Source organism: Enoplosus armatus, chromosome 7, assembly GCF_043641665.1.
Source record: "Enoplosus armatus isolate fEnoArm2 chromosome 7, fEnoArm2.hap1, whole genome shotgun sequence".
Classification (NCBI taxonomy): domain Eukaryota; kingdom Metazoa; phylum Chordata; class Actinopteri; order Centrarchiformes; family Enoplosidae; genus Enoplosus; species Enoplosus armatus.
In genome coordinates this window covers 13,460,026-13,485,263 of record NC_092186.1, presented here as the reverse complement: position 1 = coordinate 13,485,263, position 25,238 = coordinate 13,460,026, and the positions used below count along the sequence as shown (strand labels likewise).

The window sequence follows — 25,238 nt, the reverse complement described above, 5'->3', positions numbered from 1 at the left end:
CTCTCATACTTTGTTTCCAAACAAACACTCCTCTCTCATACTGCCTCCATCTCTTTCTTAATCTTTTTTTTGGTCATTTCATCTCTTTCTTTTTCCCAACCTGACATCTCTGTCCTTCACCCGAGCGGATCTCAAGCCAAATGAGTGAATTCTTCTCATTAGTAGTGCATTGGGCCAACGTGCCCTGAGGGAGACCGAGCGATGTTAGCACCGAACAGCTCAGCAGAGCTCTGAGGGGTCAATGAGCTGGTTAAGGAGTGATGTTTGATACTAGACTGTTAGGCAGGGGGGTGGGGAGGTTCATAGTTTCCTTCGCTTGTGAAAAGGCAATTTACTACACATGTATGGGCAGGAGGGAATGTATGCGCGCGCACACACATACACACACACATACACACACACACACACACACACACACACACACACACACACACACACCCCTTAAGGGAGTGTGATCCAAGCATTCAATGTTATTAATTACTTTATTTTAGTAGCACTTTTGCAAACAAAGTGACGAAATTCTTAACAGGGTAAATAAAGTACTTAACGGAGTCATTAAAACTAAAAGAGAGGACTTTTAAATCTTCTTTGTCCACTCCACTTTACAAACCTTCTTCAGGGCTACACATTCCCAACAGTCAGTATCTTTACACAAAAAGACCAACTTTGTATTGGCTTTGTATTTCCTTCTTTTCTGAAGGTTTTTTTGAATTTGCAATAGTGTCACAATGCTTGAGGCGTGCTTAAGTGCAAAGACCAGATGGGTTGCTTTTTCAGTATTTATAATAGTGGCACAAACTGTACTGCTGAGCAGAGCAGACTAACCACGTTACCAAACAGTAGATATGCTTAAAAACTAACAGGAAAATACTGTTTAAAAATGAACCAGGCGTACTTCAGGGAAGAGGATGGCATTGTCTCTCATGAAGGCTGATGCTAAGACCTACCAGCCTGCAGACTGAGCACACAGAGTATAAATAGGGGAAATAGATGGAGTATGTGATTGACTATAGAAAGACAAATAGAAACAGATTGTATCACTGCGACAAACGACATGATATGCTGCACTGCAAATTTTGGTTGAATTTTATAGTTAAACTGGGAGTTGTCACAGACTATATTTACTTACAGTATCCAAAAAGGAATGAATGCGAAACTTTTATTCAGTTATTCTTACAAAGTGTATTGTACTTAATTATTTCCTAATGCATTGTACGTAAGGTCAGCTAAAAGAGGAGCATCATCTGGCCTTGAAAGCCTATTTGGATTGCTGTATATTTCTATTGCATTTGTGGTGCTGTAGTATATTTGTACTTCTGCATCTCCCAGACAAATCCATCAGCCTCCTCTCAGGATAAGCCAGACTGGACTCTCCTTCCAGCCCATTATGTGCCTCATGTCTATGAGTGCCCTGCTTTTAAAAGGGAGAGCAACTGATTTGATTTGCTATTGTTGAAGCCCGCCCAACTACACCAGATAATAAGACAGTTTTTCAATTAACTATATATTGTTGCTGCCCGGCCCCTTTTTGCTGTTGTGCCACACAGAGCGGGTTTTTCTGTGTGCTGGTATGAGCTCGCACTTGTATACTCCTAAGGCAATTATTCCTAAATAATATCTCCCATCATGGTCTGGCCTATCGCCTGCTGTTGGAACTATGTTACATTTGGCCAACTGTGTTAAAGCATATTGCTTATCGTGGATGCTCAACAAGCTAGACAATAATATCATCTGGATCCAGTATTTAACATTTAGTATCATATGTAAAATATACCACATATTACATTGTTTTTCTCAGGCCTTATTGGTGGAATAAGACAGATGCTACTCTGTGTGTGTCTGCCTGTTTGTGCCAGTGTGCACGTGTGTGTGTGTGTGTGTGTGTGTGTGTGTGTGCCTGTGCGTATGCATGCATGTGTGGATACGTAAAGTTGTGTTTATTTGTGTTGGAAAGAAATCAGGAGGAAGTACAGCTTTCTATCTGCATTTGTGTACGACTGCCAAAAAAAGGCCTGGGGAGATGTATTGTGCGCGCACACAAACACACACAGACCATCATGCAGCCGCCATGGGGCCACTTGGCATGTAGCCTTTCTTGCGCTGCTCTGTAATGTGATTTGTCCTGACTATTGATACCCCAAAACGGCCTACTCTCCCCCCTCAACCCTCTCGTTAGCCCCCACCCACCTCACTTCACCCCCACTTCCAATTTCCACACTAACCCAATTAGCATCTCGTCAATAATGCTCAGCATTTCATTTTGCTGCTTTAATTAACAAATTCAATTTGCTCGAAACTGCTGTGAAAACAAATTAAAAGCACGGCAAATTAAAAGCCCTCAGTTCCAGCGGATATAGCTAAGGTGATTACAGATGCGTCAAACGACTATTTTCTTGTTTGTTTTATCTCAAGAGAGACTCCTGAGAGGGGAGACCTTGGCTGAGGTGCCAGGTAGTATAAGATCTAGCACTGCAAGGGAGGGGAAACGAGGCCTGGCAAGTTCGAGGTGGGGAGAGGCTGGGGCAAGGTTGGTGTTGGTGCACCCTTTTCCACAGGGAGGCACCACTACCCATTAACAAAAAGGATTCTGTCACAGGAGACAAATTCCTTATACACATAAACTGCACATAAGAATTACAGAAGTGCATTGTTCAAAATCACTATAACTAACACATCAATATTTTTTTACAGATAATTTTTAAGCAAGTTAATATAACAAAATTCTGGATGAATGCAACAATAAATTATTATATTAGCTGAAACATATTACTTAAAACACCCACGCTCTGCCAGGCTAGCAATACCTCAACCTTTAATCCTTCCTTGCAGGTGGTAAACCCACAGGGAGGCGGCCCCACGTAGTGGAGGGGCTGGCCAACTGACACTCCCTCCATAGAGGAGGAGGAGGAGGGCAAGATTTTTGTCCCAGTTGGGCGGCTGTGCATCGGATAAGATTCAGCCTAAAATGAGGAAGTCTCATGGCTTCTTTCTTCTCTTTCTCCTCAGAAGAGCAATGTGGACTCCACCCTGGGGCCAAATGTATACGCACAGAAACCATGCATACTCCATTTCCCACACATAAACTGGTATTCATAAAAGAAGAATGTGCAGTGAGAATGAGCACCTTACACTTCAGACCAGGCTTACACACAGTTTTCTAGAGCCAGATGGGGATGAAATGATAAGTTGAAGAAGAAATATAAGGTGGGAGACGTAACCTTACAAAAGGCAGTTTTATAAACTTCATTTTAATTACTTACTTATGATGCTACATTTTCTCATTTATAATTACGCGCTATAAATATCCCAAACTGTGCGTAATGGTCACGCATAAGCTGCTCTGGCACTGTTGGAACTGCACTTCTTCCTCCATCTTTTCATTGTCTCTCTCATGGTCAGAAGTATCGGCATGCAAATGGATGATTAAGCGCGTTTCTACATTATGACGAAATGTGGGAGTGGAAATTGGGCTTGTGCACGTGCATCCAGCTCCACAATGATTGAGATTTATGAAACAGAACCATGCATACGCACAGCTTTATAAATCTGACAAAACGAATGTTTCTGTTTTTGTGTGTACACACAGTTTTAGTCATAAATCTACACAAAGTTTTATGCATCTGGTCGTAGAAAGGTGGACCAGCTCTTCAGCCTCACAATAACATTCCTATTGAATGTTGGGCTCTGGCAATGCCGTGTCATCAATTATGTAATTATCATAGACACACTATGATGTGCAGCCAAGGAGTTGAGAGTGTCGAGTTTATTGTCCAAAAGATTGCATGTCTGCTCCTTGCCAATGATGGGGTAACTCAGCATTTGTCCTGCTGGCTTTATTAAGTATAATTTCCAGTGTGTACTTGGGAAGCTGACTGTGAAGCAGCTGGAATGGTGGCCAGCATCTTCAAGTCCAAGCCTGTGGTTTTCTCCAAGAAAACACTAGATATCCTTCCTTGGGTTGAGTGTGAGTGGCTACCCAACAGGCTGATTGGTGCAGTGTCTGTGTAGTCATGCAGACAATCAACCAGGCTGTCATAATGAAAGGGATCTGAGTCTGAAGGTGAAATTCTGATGAACCAGTCACTTAACTTTCCAACCTTCATCTGTAGTCACAAGCCTCAGATAGCCACCAAAATAGCAAGATCATGGGAACAAGCAGCTGAAATTTGTTTAATTTGCTATTGAGCATGTTGGGACAGGGTGAGAGATATTCAGAGGGAACTTTGGATTGAAAGAAGCCATTTGAGATGGTTGGCAGCTGATCAGGATACTGCTTGGAAGCCTCCCTTGAACGTAATCCAGGTATGTCGAACTGGGGAGACCTCAGGGCAGACACAGTGTATGGAAGGGTTAACTTATCCCATCTAGTGTAGGAATGCTGCAGAAATAAACTTAATGTGATGGGATTTTTATCTAGCAGCTTATTTTATGAACAACTTCTGAAGGTGCTGCTTTTATTTTCCGTGTCTCTTCTCCTCTACGTACCGTCTACCTGTCTCCATTCTGCCTGCCAGCCTGCTATACTTGTCCAAATGAAACTGATAGCTCGGTTGTTTGGCTGCCTTGGGAAACACACAGGCCTCAAGATTCCCAGCAATCAGCAGAAAGGCAATGCCACGTATTAGATCTCATTCGAGCTGCTATCCCTGTCTTGCTGTATTAGACAGGTTATACAGGAGTAGACCGGACATGCTCCACAACAGCACTACTCAACCTCTTGACCAGGTTCACAAACACACATACTCGCACAGCTAATGGAACTGGCCATAAGCCAGGTACCCATGATGGTCAATGCAGCCTTGTTTAGCTCCGATGTTAAATTGATTTTTAGGTTCCAAGTCACACGGCATTGGCAGCAAGTTGACCCTTTCATGACAGAGAAAGAGAGGGAGGGAGGCATACTGTACAACATAACTTCCTCTCTCTCCTTCACTGACACACTCAGTGCTGCATGTGAGCACAGTTTCGTCCTGTGAGTTTGTCCTCTTCAAATGAGTGTCCTTTGAACATCGTCCTGCCCGATCTTCTTTTCATTTAGTCATTTCATATCCCACTATGTCTCCCTGCTTGTCATCCTCCCTGTTTTTTCTCAGTTTCACTCTCATTCTAAGCTGTGATTAGAAGTTACCAGACACCAAACAGTGCATCCATATGGTTCACACATCAACATCTGGAGAGGGTGTTGGCTGTTTTGACATAGGGAAGAGATACACACATCTTGCAGTTTAATTGTGTGTGTGTGTGTGGGTTGTTTTTGTTTGCTGCATTTGTTTCAGTGCATCTCCCTCAAACTCTTTTCCCCCTCCCTTCCTCTCCTCCACTGGCAGCTAATTATTGTCCCGCTTAATTACCAGTAACACAGCAGTCCAGCCTGCTTCAGCTTTAAAGAACTATTCAGCACTCCATCCCGATACCTGATTGAACTCTGCTAAATGGAAAAGTTGTGCTGGAGAAAATGCTTTAGTCACACAGCATTTTGTTTCATTTCTTTTCTAATATGTCTCTCACTGTCTGGTTACTTGAAGATAACAGACATTTGAATTTGTTTTGGGGGATATCATAAAAAAAAGCAGGTTTTGAAATGGAAAAAGGCAGCAAGACACAAGAGAGGAGAATTGTTCCACGGCTTGCACACATACACATCCACCACTCTTGTTGGATCCATAAAGGCAATAAACCAATAGGAACATACACATCTCCTGACCTTCAGCTCCAATTAGGCCCCGAGGAAAGATGGGTGAACTTTTCAACCTTACGTCTTGTTTATTGATACTCCAATAGGGTTGGTGTGAAGACAGGGAGATCGGCAAGTCAATATTCAAGTTCACTGTTGTGCAGGAGCACAAGTTTTGGTTTCAGTCGCAAAACTTTGAAAGTTTGTTGACATTTCTGAAAGGACTTCCAAGTCCCATATGGAAGAATCTCAGTTCCATTTTCCATCTCCTCTCACAGTTGATTGAAGACCGAAGACAGAAAATGATGGAAATATAAGACTATAAAACCAAGGTGGATTTTGTACTATACGACTGGCATTGGAGTGTTCCTAAAGATAAAACATTTTAACACACAGCAGAAGAGACGGCACACTGTAATATACTGGAAAGGCTGCTCTCTTGAACTTGTTGATGAAGGACACCGTGGCTGCTGTTTTTTACTGTGATCCAAGACCAGTAGTAGACCACTATTCATTCACACATTTGCTCCACTGACAATACGACATGATCAAAGAGACAGTTCACATGAATTACTTTTTTCACACTAACTATATTCAGTAGACCTTTAAGAAAAGAACAATCCTAAAGAAGCTCCCATTGTTTTATAGAATTGTAAAATGTGATCTAGTCCAGAAAACAGATGCTGTCGAGTATGATCTGTTTTAAATGAGTAATGATCTTCCCCAGTAACAGCCAGACCTTGATCTCTGCTCAGTAGTGCTGTGGGGTTGTCCTCACTGTGTGTCTGCTGCTGTGAGGGCATTGATTCAGCTTTCGCTGGTAAATACCAGGTCACTACACCTGCACTCCATCAGGCAGGGGTCAATCACAGCCCAATGGGGAAATGATGATAGGACAGAGTCCTTCTGTGTGTGTATGAGTGCAGTCGTGTGTTGAGGTATCAAGTATGCTATCAGTGTCCTCAAGTCATTGATTGGTCGCCTGTGTCAAGACGCTGTCATTGATTCTTTGCCAGGTCACAGAGGAAACTCTTGACTCAGCAGGGGCTCTTAGGTTACCCATTTGTGCACTTATGTATACACATGCACGCACACATGCACAGTCATGCAGAGGCACACACTCATTGTTTAACAGTCAGTGCTATGCACAGTACTGCCTGATAGATATGATGAACAGAAGGCATGACAACATGCAGAGTAGATGGTAAAACTAGAACTCAGCAGTATATAAACAGTTGGACAGTTGCAGTTAAGTTAATTGGCAGCAGTTTTAAGCCAAACCCACAAACCTCACCAATAATCAGTGTTAGGTGAACAATGTTTCTTTAGCTGTTAAAATGTCCAGTTTCTAAATACAGTATTGCTTCTCACACTTGGACTGGTATGGCTCCATGCTGCAGTACTGCTCTTGTTCTTATAGAAGAAACAGTCATGTCTAGAATGTAGACCAGGGAGACACAGGCCCTCTTCTGGAGCCAGACCTAGTGGCTGATAGGCAAATACCCTGTGTCCACGAAAAAACAGCATGAGCCTCAAAGAGATGCATAGGCATCTGGTGCAATGTCCATTGACCCGCAGACACAGGCAGAGGCCTTCTTGGACTGAACAGTTTAACAGCTTATTCTACAGGTGGTGCTGGCTCTGATACCAAACATCTTAACAGGGATTGAGTTTGTCCAGTGAATGAGAAGGTCACCTCAATGGGACTGCGTGTAGCACAGGGGAAGGCTTTGAGCTCCGAGCTGTTCAGATCTTCTGGTCATCTAATAAACTCATTGTGGGGAAGTGGTAATGTGTGCAAACAGCACACCCAATCTGAGCATAATGTATTTCATAAGAGTACTAGGTATTAAACTCCTCAAGCCATAGGTCAATGATCAGCTGACCCTCTTAGGCACACAGACTTGAGGGATCAGATGAGTTTTCAGCTGATCACCACCAGGCTAAAGAGAGGGGCATTTTGGTCAGCCCAGGGATATCCTGACCCCCCAGAGGGGCACCGGTAGTCCACAAGTACTGTGACAGATTTCTGAGATGTGATGTGTAGAGGATGAAAGCGATGGAACAAGGGCAGTCCTGTGTGGAGCTAAAAACCACCATGTCAGGCACGCAGTCCTGTCGCCTCACATATTGGAGTCTGCTTTTGATCACCACACACACTCTCACAGGTCTTGACTCTGGAATTCATGCCACCTTCTACGCACTGCCCATATTCAGCTGCCTTCTTACCCCATTGTTTGCAATGGACAGGTGGGCATTGGTGAGTGCCGTGAGGAAGAGTGAGGCCAAGACTTGAGCAGGAGATGTGTTGGGTGCCTGAGTGATTGAGCCACATCTGTTGAACAAATTCAGAACTCTGGCCCAGTTTACATCCACGTTGACTGCCTGTCGTTGGGTACCTCATATCCATATCCTCATATGCCCCCCCCCCCCCCCCCCCCGCTGCAGCCTGACCACAGTCTTCTTGTTGAGGTAGTCATTGCTCTTCTGTATTATACCCTGATCTGCTTGATCTTCCTCTTCTGCTTCTTCTGTGTTTTCTGAAGTTCTTTAATGTCTCCCGACATGAAAGCCATTAGTCACACTGCAGGATCTTCAGATCTGGGGTAACCTAGGGCTTTTTGGAAAAACCCCATACCTTCACAGAATTTTATGTACAGTAACTGTGTTTTAGTGCGTAAAGCCATCGGTAGTATTGCACTTGTCAAACTTGCACACTGTCAGTTGAACATTGATAGCAAACCCACATTAGTGAGGCCACACCCAAGCGAGTATGCCCTATGCAGACATTTTGTTACAACACTGTGCTGGGCAGTTATTGGCCAGCTCATTCAAGTTATTGCCTTCAAAGTGGAAGTTTTAATACTGGAAAAGAGACAAGTGGGGTGCCATGGTCATACAGTCTAGACCCATGGGGTCTTTGTTCAAAAAACAGGCGACCTGAAAGACTATCTATGACAGAAAGATGGAGAAAAGGGTCCTCATGGCCAGTTTAGCTGCTCTTTTAATTGGTCTTCATGAATATTTAATGAAATCAAGATGGAATTGAATCATGTTTTTTAACTGCTTTGAGAAAAGGCATTGGCATGGAGTCAAGCTTCACTTGACTTGGTTCGTGCCTGTATGACCATTTGCATACAGTGTGCGTGTGTTTGACTGTATGCATGCATATTCATATGTCAACATCAGCTACATGTATTATCTGTACATGCCTGCACATTATCAGATCACTGCAGTCCACAGTGTTAGAGAGAGTGCAATAACGGCATGAGCAGAGACGACTGTGTGCCCTGTGCAGGTGGCCGTGGCTGTCCTCTCCCTCTCGCTCAAGAGGAAGCTGCTCTCCGCTCTCAGAAGGAATAAATCTTTTATTTGGTTTGTTGTATTTTTAACCAAGGGCTCCTGGTCACGCAACAAAGTCCTGCTCTCCATCCCCTCTGCTCCCATCCTCTCACTCCTCCTCTCAGCACCACAACACACATTACCTTACACTGTCATGCAAGTGGAGACACGGTCACATTTCTACTGGCAAGTAGACATTTTCCTACAGAACCAAACTAATAGTGATTTTTGTCTACTTTCACATGCTATAGTTTTCCTCAAGTCCAACAAATATTGATATCTCTAGGTCTAATCTTTGTTGTGCTACATTTTTACATATATTAGTTAAAGACATTATTGTATTCTTATGAAAATTTGTAGATCTTGAACCATTACATTATGTGGTTTTAGGAAGCCTTACATCCTGAACACTTTCGTCTGACATTATGATGTACTTGATCTTAGTGAGCTAGACAGCCACACCCAAATGTAACCTAAAAAGCTCATCCCATTAGATCATTCTTACCTCACTCCCCCCCTTTGTTGCCAAGGGACGATGACTAAGATGCAGCTCGACACACAGACTGGGGTGCTACAGATCAGCCCAGGCACTGTGTGTGCGTGTGTGTGTGTGTGGTAGTGGTGGGGTTTTAGCTGTGTGAGCATACACAGCAGTGAAAGTAGTGACTCAGATGAGATGCCAGATGAGGTAGACAGCAGAGATGAGATGAGAGGAGGAAGATGGAAGATGAGTCAGGCTGTTGACAACGATATTCGCACTCACAACCCCATCAACCATCGACCCTTGCCCTGACCCTGGATATATGATAGGGGGATGTTTGTGTGTGTGTGTCTGAGTGTGTTATGGATAGCAGTGGGGACTGGATGCAGATGCTTGTTTCCTGTATGTGATCTCATCAAGAGAGCAGGAGAATAAAACCAGGATCACAACACACAGCAATAATTAATGCACTTAGCAAACTGTATGACAACGTTGCATTTAGACAAAAGGACAGTAACCCAACATACTCATATTAAGCAATGTTTATTCTGTAATCATGATTTTTATATTGACAATGGATTATGACAACTTGTTTCGTTTTCTGCCGCAGCAGACAGCCCTTATCAGCAAAAAAGCTCTAAAAACCCACTGCACACTGCCTGTCCATCACCAAACGGCAGACAGACAGTTAGTGACTAGCCGATTAACATAGTGGAGCATTTAGCAGCTAAAGAGCCAGATATTTCCTTCAGGAGTTGGTGGAAACCAAAACAGAGTGAAAAGGAGGGTAAATATTGGACATACAGTGCATCCGGAAAGTATTCACGGCGCTTCACTTTTTCCACATTTTGTTATGTTACACCCTTATTCCAAAATGGATTAAATTAATTTTTTTCCTCAAAATTCTACACACAACACCCCATAATGACAATGTGAAAAAAGTTTTTTTGAAATTTTTGCAAATTTATTAAAAATAAAAAACTAAGAAATCACATGTACATAAGTATTCACAGCCTTTGCCATGAAGCTCAAAATTGAGCTCAGGTGCATCCTGTTTCCACTGATCATCCTTGAGATGTTTCTGCAGCTTAATTGGAGTCCACCTGTGGTAAATTCAGTTGATTGGACATGATTTGGAAAGGCACACACCTGTCTATATAAGGTCCCACAGTTGACAGTGCATGTCAGAGCACAAACCAAGCATGAAGTCAAAGGAATTGTCTGTAGACCTCCGAGACAGGATTGTCTCGAGGCACAAATCTGGGGAAGGTTACAGAAAAATTTCTGCTGCTTTGAAGGTCCCAATGAGCACAGTGGCCTCCATCATCCGTAAGTGGAAGAAGTTCGGAACCACCAGGACTCTTCCTAGAGCTGGCCGGCCATCTAAACTGAGTAATCGGGGGAGAAGGGCCTTAGTCAGGGAGGTGACCAAGAACCCGATGGTCACTCTGTCAGAGCTCCAGAGTTCCTCTGTGGAGAGAGGAGAACCTTCCAGAAGGACAACCATCTCTGCAGCAATCCACCAATCAGGCCTGTATGGTAGAGTGGCCAGACGGAAGCCACTCCTTAGTAAAAGGCACATAGCAGCCCGCCTGGAGTTTGCCAAAAGGCACCTGAAGGACTCTCAGACCATGAGAAACAAAATTCTCTGGTCTGATGAGACAAAGATTGAACTCTTTGGTGTGAATGCCAGGCGTCACGTTTGGAGGAAACCAGGCACCGCTCATCACCAGGCCAATACCATCCCTACAGTGAAGCATGGTGGTGGCAGCATCATGCTGTGGGGATGTTTTTCAGCGGCAGGAACTGGGAGACTAGTCAGGATAGAGGGAAAGATGAATGCAGCAAAGTACAGAGACATCCTGGATGAAAACCTGCTCCAGAGCGCTCTTGACCTCAGACTGGGGCGACGGTTTATCTTTCAGCAGGACAACGACCCTAAGCACACAGCCAAGATATCAAAGGAGTGGCTTCAGGACAACTCTGTGAATGTCCTTGAGTGGCCCAGCCAGAGCCCAGACTTGAATCCGATTGAACATCTCTGGAGAGATCTGAAAATGGCTGTGCACCGACGCTTCCCATCCAACCTGATGGAGCTTGAGAGGTGCTGCAAAGAGGAATGGGTGAAACTGCCCAAAGATAGGTGTGCCAAGCTTGTGGCATCATATTCAAAAAGACTTGAGGCTGTAATTGCTGCCAAAGGTGCATCAACAAAGTATTGAGCAAAGGCTGTGAATACTTATGTACATGTGATTTCTCAGGTTTTTTATTTTTAATAAATTTGCAAAAATCTCAAAAAAAAAATTTTCACGTTGTCATTATGGGGTGTTGTGTGTAGAATTTTGAGGAAAAAAATGAATTTAATCCATTTTGGTATAAGGCTGCAACATAACAAAATGTGGAAAAAGTGAAGCGCTGTGAATACTTTCCGGATGCACTGTATATTTGCTGGTGGCCAGACACATGACTCCAAATGAATGCTAATGTTGCTAATGTTCCCTATCTGCTAGTTGTGTAAATAGGCAACTTTTCTAACTAAGTTTGCCATATCAACTTAAAAGGTATATGTCAATGTTGTGTTTATAGCTCATTTCCGCTTCCACCAAGTGACCAAAAAAGTAGTTTCAATGTGGGATTCAGTGTACGTTTGTAGTTTGTACTAGATCATGGTGATAGCGGTCAATAGATAGAATAACTTAAGACTACTATTATTAACACTACTACTACTACTACTACTAACAATAATAATAATTATTATTATTATTGTTATTATTATTATTATTATAGAGCATTGTCTGGAAATAAACCTTTCCGCACAATATATTTCCCTGCTAATGGAGGTTCACTTTAATAGTATTCCCATCCCACAGCTACATCAAATTCTTTCTTTAAAAAACTGAAAACTGTGCTAGTAGTTGGATGGTGGCTGTGGCAGTGTAATTTAGCCATATTGGCTTTAAATTAATTTGAAATGAGCTACAAAATGAATTTTAGTTACTCCCCCCCTCCCCTTCCCTGATGGCTCCTCTGCCTCTTCTCTCCTTCTACTTCCTCACTCTCTCTTTTCTCTGTGATAACAATCAGCAAATATGAAAAGTAAATTCTGGAGGAAATGTTGGCAAATGGGTTTTGGGTAGAATGTGCATGAATATTTAATTTAGTCATAAAGTAGGGGTTTAGTGCATTAATGGCTTTTCCACTGCTGTCACTCCATTTGACCCCCCTCCCCAATCTGCTATCTGGTCTGCTGATTGGTTCTATTAATGATCATATTTATACTGATTAGAACATTATAGATTTCTTAGGGGGGTTGGGGGTTGTCAGTCTCATATTAGAAGACTATTAAATAAGAAAATGTTTTTTTCTCGTAATATTCAAGAGAGACTAATAGAAACTAATAACAACAGAACAGACGTTTATAGAGAAACTGAGCAGTTTGTCAGAATATCAATTTTACATTGGTTTGAAAAATTGCATCTTTCCACTTATGGCGGTAAAGATCGAACTTTATCAGGACCTCCACTCATAAAACACCCAAGAATAGAAGCAGTGATGAGGGCTTCCTGGTCGGGTTACATGCCTAGAAAAATAAAACTTAATTATGTTCTCGTATAACTCTGCAGCTTTTTTAAAACAATTTGGGACTCTAGTCCCTCGGTCTATATTAGTATTGTTTACTCTGCTGCTGGCCACAGAGCCTTAGAGTCCATGCTGGCTGGCTAGACTACCGTGACAGCTGGAGTAGCCGTCACCTCTGGCTCCCAACTGCTTCCTTGTTTTCTGACCTAATAACACTTTAACTGGCAGGTCCAGTCTAGATTCACCTGTGGTAAACATCTGTGTACCTGAGCCAGACAGGTTTTTGCAAATAATGATTTAACCTTCTTGGAGTTCTATACAAGTGTGGCCTCCTGCATCAGGTCACTCCAATTAGTATCTGTTAAGCTGTCAACCATAAAAAATTGTAATTTTGTGGCATTCAAATACCAAAAGATACTGACAGTCATATTATTTCCCTGTGTAGTGAACCCCACCAACCCGGTAGCACGTATACAGGAATGAAATCAATCAATCACATAGTCAATAATAAATACTCACTGCAGTTGGTTTAATCTGTTACAGTGTGTATAGTTTGTCATTATAGCAGTGAGAGGGCAGTGGCCAGCCACTCTGAGGCTGGGCTGGCTTCAACCAACGTGTGATCCCTCAGCTCTTGGCTGTGTTTGATAAAGATTAATTCAATCCTATTTTCTGCCCTGAAATGCTTTTGCTAATGTAATTCTCTCTGTGTCAGATTCCCCGCTCTCTCTCTTTGTGTGTGTGTGTGTGTGTGTGTGTGTCTGTCTCTCTCTCCCTCTTAAGGAACACTAAGCACCTTATCCATGTTAAGGACTGACAAAAGCAGCATGAAGAGAGAGCAGTGGTAGTGTGTTGTAATTCTCTACCACAGATTCATTATCTGTCTATAAGTACTGGCAGGCTGAACGGCGCTCACACTTTTCATTTGCTGGTTACAGATTGTGTGAGTGTTTGCATGTGTGCGTCAGTGTGTTGTGTGTATATATGTATAAATTACCTGTGAGGATTTTGAGAATAGCTTTTAGAATGCCATCAGGTTTAGAAATTCATTGGCATGTTCTGTGCACATATGTGTGTTTTCCTGAGTCCATAAGTCTACGGTCATTCATATTCATATTCATAATCTTAAATGAGAAATCATTTCCAAATGATGCTTTAGTTGTCAATCTACTTTAGTTTCAATTGCAGAGAACTGGAGAGCCAGTAGAGGGTGCTACACTTTCCAAGTGATAATTTAATCAACCTCTCTAATACAGACTTCCATTTCCAGAAGGTTTGGACAGGACATTATTATTTAATAGTAGCGTACAGTATCATTCACAACAGGTGAAAAATACACAGAAAAAGACATTTTCTGGGAGAAAAAAAGGAGACATTTAAACCAAACAATGACAGTGAATGAATAGCTGAAAAAGATGTGTTTTAAAGTGAGTTACTGCTACAGAGTAGGATTTGCTAAAGAAATCTCAATGTACACGTAGTGTTTCTACACTACACAAACATATTTTCTGGTGTAGTAGAGGGTTCTAATGAAGGCGTTATCCCCTGTACAGCAGCAGTGAGAAGAACTAGAGGTGTAAATGTTTCTCTGATGTTATTGATTCCTGCTGCAGCTCCAAATCTGACTGACTGTAGAGAGTCAGCGGACTCCACAGGTTGTAGTAGCAGAGTGTGTGTGTATGTGTGTGTGTGTGTGTGTGTGTGTGTGTGAAACTCAGAGGTGAGTGTGAGTGAGTGTATGTGTAGTGGTGGAACTTTATGATCTCAGCTTCCTCTCTTGTTGTTCTGTGTCTCATGTTGTCACAGTGACCTCTACTGCTGACATCTTCACAGGTAACCTACACTGTGCCGGTATACACATTTTACTCAAGGCAAAATAAGCAAATCACCCTAATCATACAACACCTCAGCCTCAGCCTCCCAAATCATAACACTTACTGGAGCATCTTCCGACTAAGACTACTAAGGAAGCATCTTGTTTCTTTTCTGGCTCCCCTCTGCTGGAATGACCTTTTCTCAGCCACAGCACAAGCATCATCCACCCTTTTCAGTATTTGACTGAAGACTCAACTCTTCAAAAAGCCCCTCACACCACCCTTTCTGCATGGAGTCTCTTTCATCTTTCTGCATCAACCTGTAATCATTTATTTCAAAACGTGCATTCTGTCTATCTCATTAGCTTTTAGCTTTATTTTCATTCCCTTTTCTTTGCTCTGGCAGATATTTACAGTACTTCATCATCATCAGTTACACATTTGAATACACTGTATTGAAATCTAAATGAGTAAAACATAAAATCATTGTACATTCAGAAGGTGTCAATAAATGACTTCTAATGCTTTTGAATCATGCAATATCATTATGTCCTCCATAATATAAAACAACTTTAAAGGGGCATTCCACCAATTTTACATGTTAAAGTCTAGAAAAGCCTAGGATCCAGTGTTTCTGGAGCTTGATCCATACTGGGGACTAAATTTCAGGATATGTTGGCCTTGGCTGTCTGGATTTTGACCATTCTTTTTTTTTTTTCACTCACAAATCCCCCAAATTTGCAGAAATGCAATAATAAATCACTGGACTACTCCTTTAGCATTATATACAGGAAGAACTCAAATTCAGTGGACAACACACACCACACCCTTACACAACCTATAAAGATATTTAGCTTCTTACCTTTAACTCTATCCTGAGCACTTGTCTCTCAGATGATTGAAAAATTGAGCACTATTATTCTTAACATTGCGTTCTTTGCTATTACTACAGTGTTGGCGAACTTGTGTTTGAAGTTATTCCATCGTTGCACCCAGTGGACCCCTTTCCACTCATATTGTATATTATAAGTCACTCTGAGCAAGAGCATCTGCTAAATGTGTTTAGTAGCCTATCAGAGAGTTCCACTCCAGGCAGCACTGTGTGTGAGGAGCGAAGGACTCCAAGTATGCTGAGAGTCTCTTTGCTTATCCCTCTCAGCAACTGGTTGGTGTGGTGCTTGAATATTAATGCAGTCTGGTCCTAAAAGCTGGCTTTGACTGTGACCTAGCTATACTATGTCTCTCTCACACACGCATACACACAGACCCTTCATCCTTTCCTAGGATGTGAAGATCTTCTTTCCTGAGGGACTGGTAGATGAGGAGGGCTGAGGTGTTGATTACTGCGGTGCTCAACAGTCAAGTGTGTGTGTGTCTGGAAGAGTGTGTGTGTGTTGAAAGGCAGTAGGTTAAAGAGAGGGGTAGCTAGCTAGCGCCTCCTCTAGACTCCTTCTCAGCTGCTGGAGACATCAAGTGTAAAATTGCACACACTTTCAAACACACTCCATCAAAACCCACGAGGTCGCACTTAGACGCACACACACACACACACACACACACACACACACACACACACACACACACACACACAAAGAGTGGTTGGGAAACTACTTAAATAAGCTCCTAGGTTCTTCACATTGGATGTTGAACTACACCAAGACTTACCTTAACAGAAGAACAGTTTTGTTAAGAAGTTACTTGGAAGAAGTATCTCAAACTGTTTTGTATAAATTATGACAGAGAACAACACTGACTCAAATGTCAACAAGTCGAATGTCATTTTTTTAAGATTAAGTGTAATGAGTTCAACTGTCAGCCAGTACTCACACCGGACAGTTACAGCACTGTACAACTATTAATGACAAAACCAATTAACTATGTCCATATGTGAATTGAACTAAATCAGTAAACTACTAGTACCACTGAGCAAACTAAACTAAAATGGTATATGTGCGATTGATTAAAAGACTTTCTGCAAGACTGTGAGATAATTACAGATAATTGATGATCATTTTATGACAGTTGTGTAACGTTTTTCTCTCTTTTTCTTCCAGCAACAGCGCCATCTAGACCTGTTAACCATCACCAACTCTGGTAAGTCCCCGAGATCTTATGACTTCACTTTCACCAGCACAGCCCACCTCTCTACTTCAGCACCACTCAACCACTGTACATACATATAAAACTGCACTGCGACGCTCCCATAGGAAGCTCAGTGTCACTGTACTTTCCATGTTTTTAATTTGGCATGATATTGATTTGACAGAAAGGTGCCAGAAAGACACCCAGCGTATTTTCCTCTAACCCACTTCTAGATGCTAAAAGGGTTACAAGCTGTTTTCTGGATGCTGCTTTCCTACACAAACACATAACAGCACAGCTGGGTAATAGGACAAGTGCAGATAACATGGTGCTTGTGCTGTGGAAAACCCTGAAGCAGAAGCACTACTGATTTGATGGCTGCTGGTCAGTTACTGGTGCTGTATCCTAAGTATTCTAAGATGCTGTCTTAGGATGTGATGTATTAAATGTCAAAGAACTATTGCCTTGAAACTTTTATAACAGGATAATACAAAACTTGTAAATTCAGTTGTAGTCACACAAGTCATTGGGGCATCATATGCCCCCAAGTGTATGCTCAGTCCATGTGCCACTGGCATATCCAGACTTTTTTGACAAGGGGTGGACCAAGTGGGGCACTGACTTATGCAGGGGTGGCATGAAGTACGTGCATGCGTACACACACACACACCCACACGTGTTGGAATAGTATTTATATTATATTATAGTATTAAGGTATTTTAGCCTTTGTGCGACACCTGATCGCAGTCTGTGTGTCTAGGCATGTTTTTACCTGAGTGTGCATACATGTGACTGAATAACTGTGTGACTGTGTGTATGTGCATGTTTGTATGTCTCTATAGGCGTGCGCCTCTTTGTTAGAGTGTGTGTTGTTTGTTTGTATGTGCATAAAAGTTGCTAAATTAGATGTAACGTAGACTTTACCATGCATGTTAACACATTTTACCTGGTATGTGTTTACAAGATGTTTTCTCATCCACATGTTATGAAACCCTCTGGTATACATGTCTAAATGCTCATGTACACTGCCCATGTACACACACTAAGACATATTGCAAACAATATCAAAATGCTATAAACACAGCTAAAATGATTTATTATACACTACTGAGATGCTGTCATATATGGTCTTGAATCCCTCTTACATGAAACACTGTTGAAACACTCATACACTGCTAAAACACATGTTTTAGTAAGGAACATGAATAGAATAATAAATATTACTGTACTTTATGCATATGAGAGGTAAAATATGTTTGGGAAAAGTAATTTGAATAGTGTCCAAAATGCTCCTCAAACTCATAACATGCACCAGTCAGGCGCACTCAGGTGCTCCAAGTTTGACTGGATGTGGAAACATGTCACAAAGTAGTTGCACTGTTAGAAATCTATGCCAGTCTCTTACTGTAGAGAGGCAGCTGTGAGAATGAGGGATCCACCGAGATGGAAAGCAAGGAGAAACTCCAAAAACGGGGGAGGAGAAACAGATGGGGACGGCAAGGAGGATACAGAGACCCATATGTCTAAAGTATCTGGATGATCTAATATGCTTTGATTAGAATAATGCATATGTGAGGCTCATGGAGACCGGGTTAATTTAGCAGGTTTATGTTGCAGCTGTTCCTCAGGCCCTGAGCTGAGGCAAGACTCGCCCCGAGCCTTCATGGTTTGACAGAGGGCAACCAGAGAGAGAGAAAGGGCTAGGAGGAAGAGAGAGAACTTGAGAAAGACGTTATAGCAACACCTTTTATGGTCAAGTGAGAAAGACAAAGAGGGAGGGATTAGATTATCATATAGAAGTATATGATGACATGTTTGCATTTCTGACCTCAGAAAGTATTAATTTACATCCACCAATGTGTGTGTATTTTATTAGTACTGTTTAAATTTGTCCTGTTTGCAGAAACAACCCAATTGCTATTACTAATAAATACTACCTCATACTGTATTGCAGATCTATACAAAATGATACAAAAGGAAAAGATACAGAAAACATTCAGTTACTGTTTTCACCGTTTGTTGTGGAAAATACTTTTTTTTATCTTACCATATATACCACATTAACCTATTTGTTTGTAAATATTTTTACAACTACTTTCTAAAGTGTGTCAGTGTCAAGTCTTCTTTGGTAAACCCCATACAGGTTTTCCACAACTGGTTTGTTTCTTCTTTCAGATCATTTAAAGCTCAGTCAGATTGGAGAGCTCAGGTGAATTCTAAAGGAAGTCTGCTGAAGTCACTCAAGTGTTGTCTGTAGCTGTTTGTTTTATGTTGTTGTCTTGGTGACAGGTGGATTTTCAGACCAATCAGAGTTCATTTGAGCTGCAGAGCAGGTTTTCTATGAGGACACCATTCCTTCAGTCCTAACATGTCTCCTAGTGCCTGGCTCTGATCATTATCACCATAACATCCTGTTTCCATCATCATGTTTCATGCTTTAGGCATTTGAAGGTGGTTTACCTGGTTTTTGTCTCATTAGAGCAGAGGCTAGTTTCCCTAATGCTTTGAGTTTGGTAAACTCCAGGTGTGCTGTCAGATGTGTTTTACTCAGAAGTGACTCTCTTCTAGCCATTCTTATAAAAAAAAAGGCTTGATCAGTGGAGTGCTGCAGAGATGTTTGTCTTTCTGCCAGGTTCTCCCATCTCTTTTGAGAAAACCTGAACCTCTTTTAGGTTGGTCACAGTGGATCATTGGTCACCTCCCTGATAAAGACCCTCCTTACAGATGGCCAGTTCACTTGCTGGGCTGACATTGCTCTTCTGATACTAAAACTGGAATCCGCTCGGAAAACATTTGTATATGTTCTTACAAACTATCTAGCAAAATCAAGTTCTGAATAAATTTGAGGCCACTGACTTTTAGAATCTATAATCTATATATATATAACACATAATTTAAATGGTTGTTAATGATTTTCAGGACTTTTCATGTAAGCCCAGACTGTTTTCCACCACTGCTTTTATATGGTATATTCAATCTGACTGACCCAAAACTTCATATATTCCTCTGCACTAGGCATTTGAACGTGACATGACCACTTTTGTTGATTTTTAATGGTTTTATTCAAACTTCCCCATAAGATGTCACTCATCATCTGGTGATAATTTGTGATTTATCAGATCTGCCAATTTGGTCCGGGAACACCTGCCTCCTTAGAGGTCTGTGTGGGGCTTCATTATAGAAATAGTGTCCAAATTTATAGCAAAAACAATCAAATTTGAATTAAGTCTTATACAACAAAAAAACTAACAAGTAAAGGGATCTGAATGATTTTAGCCATTATGTAGCGTCAAACTTTAGCACTCCATGTCCTCTTACATGAGGTACAATGGCACACCAACCTGATAACTACCGAGCCAAGTCTTTTCTATTGTTACAAAGTTTTAACCAGGTGATAATAAAAGGCCTTGCCGTCCCATTGAATTAATCTTAGTACATTTCCTAACTTTCTTTTAAATTTTGCGTCTCCCTCTTTGGATGAGCTTAAAGTATATTCCATTGGACACAGTAGAACTACCCTCCTTCAGGGTTCAGTCTACATTATATTGACTGAAATAGCTTTCAATTATTTCTCACTGAAAGGTTTCTTCCGCTGACCAGTGTAGAGCTCAGTGCACTGTGTAAATTATTGCAGGTCATTATTCAGGTTGTTGTTACGTGTGGCCTTGAAGGGAAGTCTATTATACTCTTAACTTGGCAGACATATTTTATCCTGCCCTGCTGCTTATTACTATTCACAGTAGGTGAGCGGAGACACACACACACACACACACACACACACACTGAACATGGTGAAGGTTATTATGATGGCTGTATGAAGAGCAGGTGAGGCTTTCAGATGAATGACTCTGATAGGGAAACACAGGCAGGACACCCTCTCCTTCTCCCTGCAGATTACAGGAGTTTCCGCTCCTTTGCTCCCTTTCTCCTTGTCATCCTCTCACGTGCCTCCCTCTCTGCAGTTGGCACTTCTTCCTCTGCTGGTTTGACTTAGCATCTCTCGTTATCTACTGTTATTTATGAGTGATCTTATTTTATCACATTGCCTTTGTCCTCTTGTTTCTGTCCTTTTTGTGTTGTATTATTCCTTCCTTTCTCTTTCCTTCATTCCCCCCTCTTCGTCTCGTCTTCATAGCATGGACAGCAGAAGGAATCACAGGGTGTGAACAAACTAATAGGCTCAAGTGGCTTCATAACGTGCTGTGTGTGAGAGAGAAAGAGATTTGATGAGGATTCTGCCCCTGCTGCTCTGTTGGCCTCTGTCTCTAATGGCGTTCATTAGCTACTCTGAAGAATGATTCACACTCACACATGTATTCACACACATGTAATTGAGTGTATATATACTTTACATACAGCTCTGATGCATACACACAGTGGAGAAAAAACAAAAACAAAATCTGAAAGTAAACCAACACCTATGATTCCGTAAGGCTAGCAATGTAGCAGTAAAGCGAGAGACTCTCAGTTACAAATCCAAACTTCGCTAGTGTCGCACACAATTCACACAAGTGATCCAAGTAGGTGTAATTGCATGTAATTACCATTAACAAGCGTTAAGTCAGTCAAAAACACCTCAGCTCAAAAACCACAAGCTAAGACAGCACACAATAGTAATTCCCCCGCAACGAGTGGGTAGCAAGGACCGCCTGCGGGTAGCAAGGCACGCCTGCCGGGGAAATAAAGGTGGCTACTGACCTGGAAAATCCAACACTTTGTAGTCAGAGTTTTGGCAAAACTCCCGGCAGAGATAAGCGCTGGCTGTGCAGCCTCTGGAGGACAGAATGTAGCTTGAACTGTTCTGAACAGGTTACGAGGCTACTGGGACAGGTAGTGAAGCACTGATGCTAGCTAATGCTAACAACAAACACGACCTGCGCGATCATGTGAGAAGATGGACAGGAGATGACTGCTGGGTGCCAGGACCCTTTATCAAACCATGTAAAATTGTGTCACCCAGGTCACACAACTTTGTTGGTATTATGTCTCGACCTCCTGGGCATGCACGCGATGCATATCCAGGTATTTCATACCGTCTCTGGCGGTCAGGAAGAATGAAATAGAATATCCTTTACTCTCTCTTTCTCATTTCATACACACATGCACACTCACTCCCACACACAGACCCACTCAAAGCTCACTCGGCCCTCTTTAATTGGACACTTGAGCAGCGCACGGCTGCATCTGGCTCCTGTTGAACACAGCCTGACATTTCAGACTGCTGACCTTTCCAGCCCCGCCACAACTAAATAATGATTAGTCCTAGCAACTGTTCCACCACAGCAGCACCCAGGTACCCCCCCCCCCCAACACACACACACACACACACACACACACACAGGTGCAAACAGCGCAAAACAGAACAACAAAAACACCTGCACTGAAGGCTTTGTCTTTTTCACGGTGAGAAAATGGGGTGCAGACATTGATTTGAGAGGCCATTGTCATTCTTTTGGCTTATCGATTAGATTGTCCTTTTCCATATCTGCAGTGTAACAAATAATGTGTTGTTCTAAATTAACTCTGCTTGCCTCTGTTTAGTTTCTCCTTTCCCCTTTATGCGCTCTCAGCATTACAGTGGAAAAAAGGTCAATCATATTCATGAGATCAGGCAGATTTGAGAGGATGGTCGTGTGTGAGTGTGTGTGTGTATGTGTATCTGTACTTGTGCACACAGTTTAAGGTTTGTGCACAGATGCGTGCAGCATGCGTGTGTGTGTGTCTAAAGCAATGAAGCAGCGTGGAGATAATAGGCAGTTCTCAGATCTCTCCTCTCACTTTCTTCTTTTTCACTCTATCACTTCTCTCTTTGTATCTCCATTTCCCTGCTGTTTCTGTCAGAACAGAATAGAAATGTTCTTCATTAGAGCCTCTCTTTCTACAGATATTCTTTGTGTTTCCCACTTTTCTCTCTCCAGACAATACCACTGTACATATCTCTGAGGTGAGAGGTCACATTTTGCACAGCCAGCTACTCATATTCAAACGCTTTGTCTGAATCTTTCATTCTACGTAGTTATGATGTGGATATTGAAGTATGTAAATGTGTACAGAGAGAGGCATGAGTATACGTGCAAATGTATGGTGCTTATGGTTACAACCATAAATATTTTAGCCTTATTGTTCCCATGGAATCAACCTGGTTAGGGAAGGTTTTGTGAATAAAATGACACTGGCAACACAGCTGCTCACAAATTCAAATTTGAATGTATATTTTGAAAGAATTGTTACATCTTTTTGGTTTTCAAGAGTCCAGTGGGGGTACATAAACAATTCAAGCACAGCTAAATTGTACAATCTTAAATAGCTTCCCCAATCACCATTCTTTCCTACCAGTGTGAGTCAAATTTCATGGCCCATAGCACAAGTAGATTTACTTACAAATCACAGTAACTGATGTGCCCAATTCTAGTAGTTAGTGACAAATTTTAATTTGAAGGAATGTGCAGTGTGCTGGAGTAATCATTCACCACGCAGCAGATGTGTTTACTGGCTACAAAATGACCTGCAAATCAAGGGAAACAGCCATGATTTGGAGGTCAAGTTATTACTTTATCTTCTTAAAATAGGCGACAAATTATGAATGAAATAGTAAAATGAATATGTTTGATCTATTTCACACTTTCACAAGTACAGTAGACATGAAAATTAGGTTTCTTACCAGGATGCCGCTTACAGTTGCTCAAATTTCCAGGAGGAGCAAGGTCTTACGTAAAAGTACCAATACCACGATGTATAAGTATTCCATTACATGTAAAAGTAATTCATTTAAATTCTTACTTCAGTGAAAGTAAGAATTTAAAATTATAATCAAAATGTACTTAAAGTATCATAAGTAAGAGTACTTGGTCTGCAAATTATATATTATTATATTTTACATTATTATTTTATTAATACTAATTAATCAATACACAAGTGGTGGCCTATGGAGTTAGTTTTAACTACCTTATACAGTGAAGTTCAGTAGTTTCGTCCAGTGGTACCCAGCCTCGGGGTCAGGCCCCTCCAAAGAGCCACAAGATAAATCTGATGGGTTGTGAGACAATTAATGGGAGAGGGCAGCAGACATTAACATAGATTGCTACACAAATTTGTTTTAATGGACTATTCTCTAATCTTTGATTTTTTGTGAAATATTGGATAATTTGATTTCTTTGGAATTCGAACAGTTATTTAAATGAAACCATCCGTAAGGTTTTCAAGGGAAAAGTCAACAACTCAGACTCAAGACTTCCACTGGTTTAATCTTTAACAAATTGTATTTTACAAGCTGATCATATGTTGTTTTTTTTATATAAAATCTTAATTTGAAAAGCAACTAGTAACTACAGCTGTGTTCCCCTCTGAATTTGTGGTGGAGGAGAAGTATAAAGTAGCAAAATGGAGAAATGGAAATACTCAAGTAAACTACATGTACCTCAAAATTGTACTTAAGCACAATACTTAAGTACTTTACTTTAAGTTACTTTCCACCACCAGACTCCTGTGAGCCTCGCGTTCCTTCCAAGGAATTACCAGCGTTAACAGTGCCTTTCCATTTGTATAACACGTGTCAGAAAACAGTGATTACTTTGAACTTAATTGTCTGCAGTGTGAACGTGGGGTCAGCAGAGTTCTCACATTTACACAATGCACCAGCCCAGCCTTCTCTCAGCCATTTAATAGCTTCTTCGGATGAAAGTCTCTGGGAAGCCATCCAAACAATATAGTGATATATCATGTATTTATGTCTTTGTTGTGGTGGTGCTATTGTTTTGACTATGATGTATTTTTCTTGGTCCTCTTGCAAATTGCACTCATGGCGTTCTGTCATATTGGTGTACTAAGAGTCTCACTCCCTCTAAATCCTCTGAAATGCTTGCTTCATGAAACACAAGGAGATTATTTAAACTCTTTTGTGGTGGTACCATTACTATTTGACTTTGAAGAAAATACACGTTTGTGTCAGAACATTAATCTTTCTTTCTTTATTCTTGCAGATAAATGAAAGTTAACTCCCTCATGTGTGGCAGTTTCTTTTTTTTGTCTTTAAAGACAACTGTACAGACTTTCATCAGCAGATCTTTATCTGCGGGACCAACCCCCCTTTGAGTTAAGCTGAAACATAAGGAACCCACATTCATTCATTAAGCTCTCATTTCATCCTCATTTACTCTCATCTCTCTATAACCACACATCTTAGAGTTCATCAACAAAGATCTCGCTATCAAAGAAGTTGCAGTTCTATGTGTGCAGCAATCTTCAGCACCTTTTAGCCACACTCACT

At 41.5% G+C, this 25,238-nt stretch overlaps 1 protein-coding gene across 1 annotated transcript in view; it reads left to right on the top strand.

The window, feature by feature from the left end:
• The window catches only part of agbl4 (AGBL carboxypeptidase 4), a 253,600-nt gene that overhangs the window by 153,195 nt on the left and 75,167 nt on the right, over positions 1-25,238 (top strand). The window contains exon 6 of the mRNA XM_070908675.1: positions 16,945-16,984. Coding sequence (XP_070764776.1) covers positions 16,945-16,984 — 40 coding nt within the window. The remainder of the gene's footprint in view (positions 1-16,944; positions 16,985-25,238) is intronic.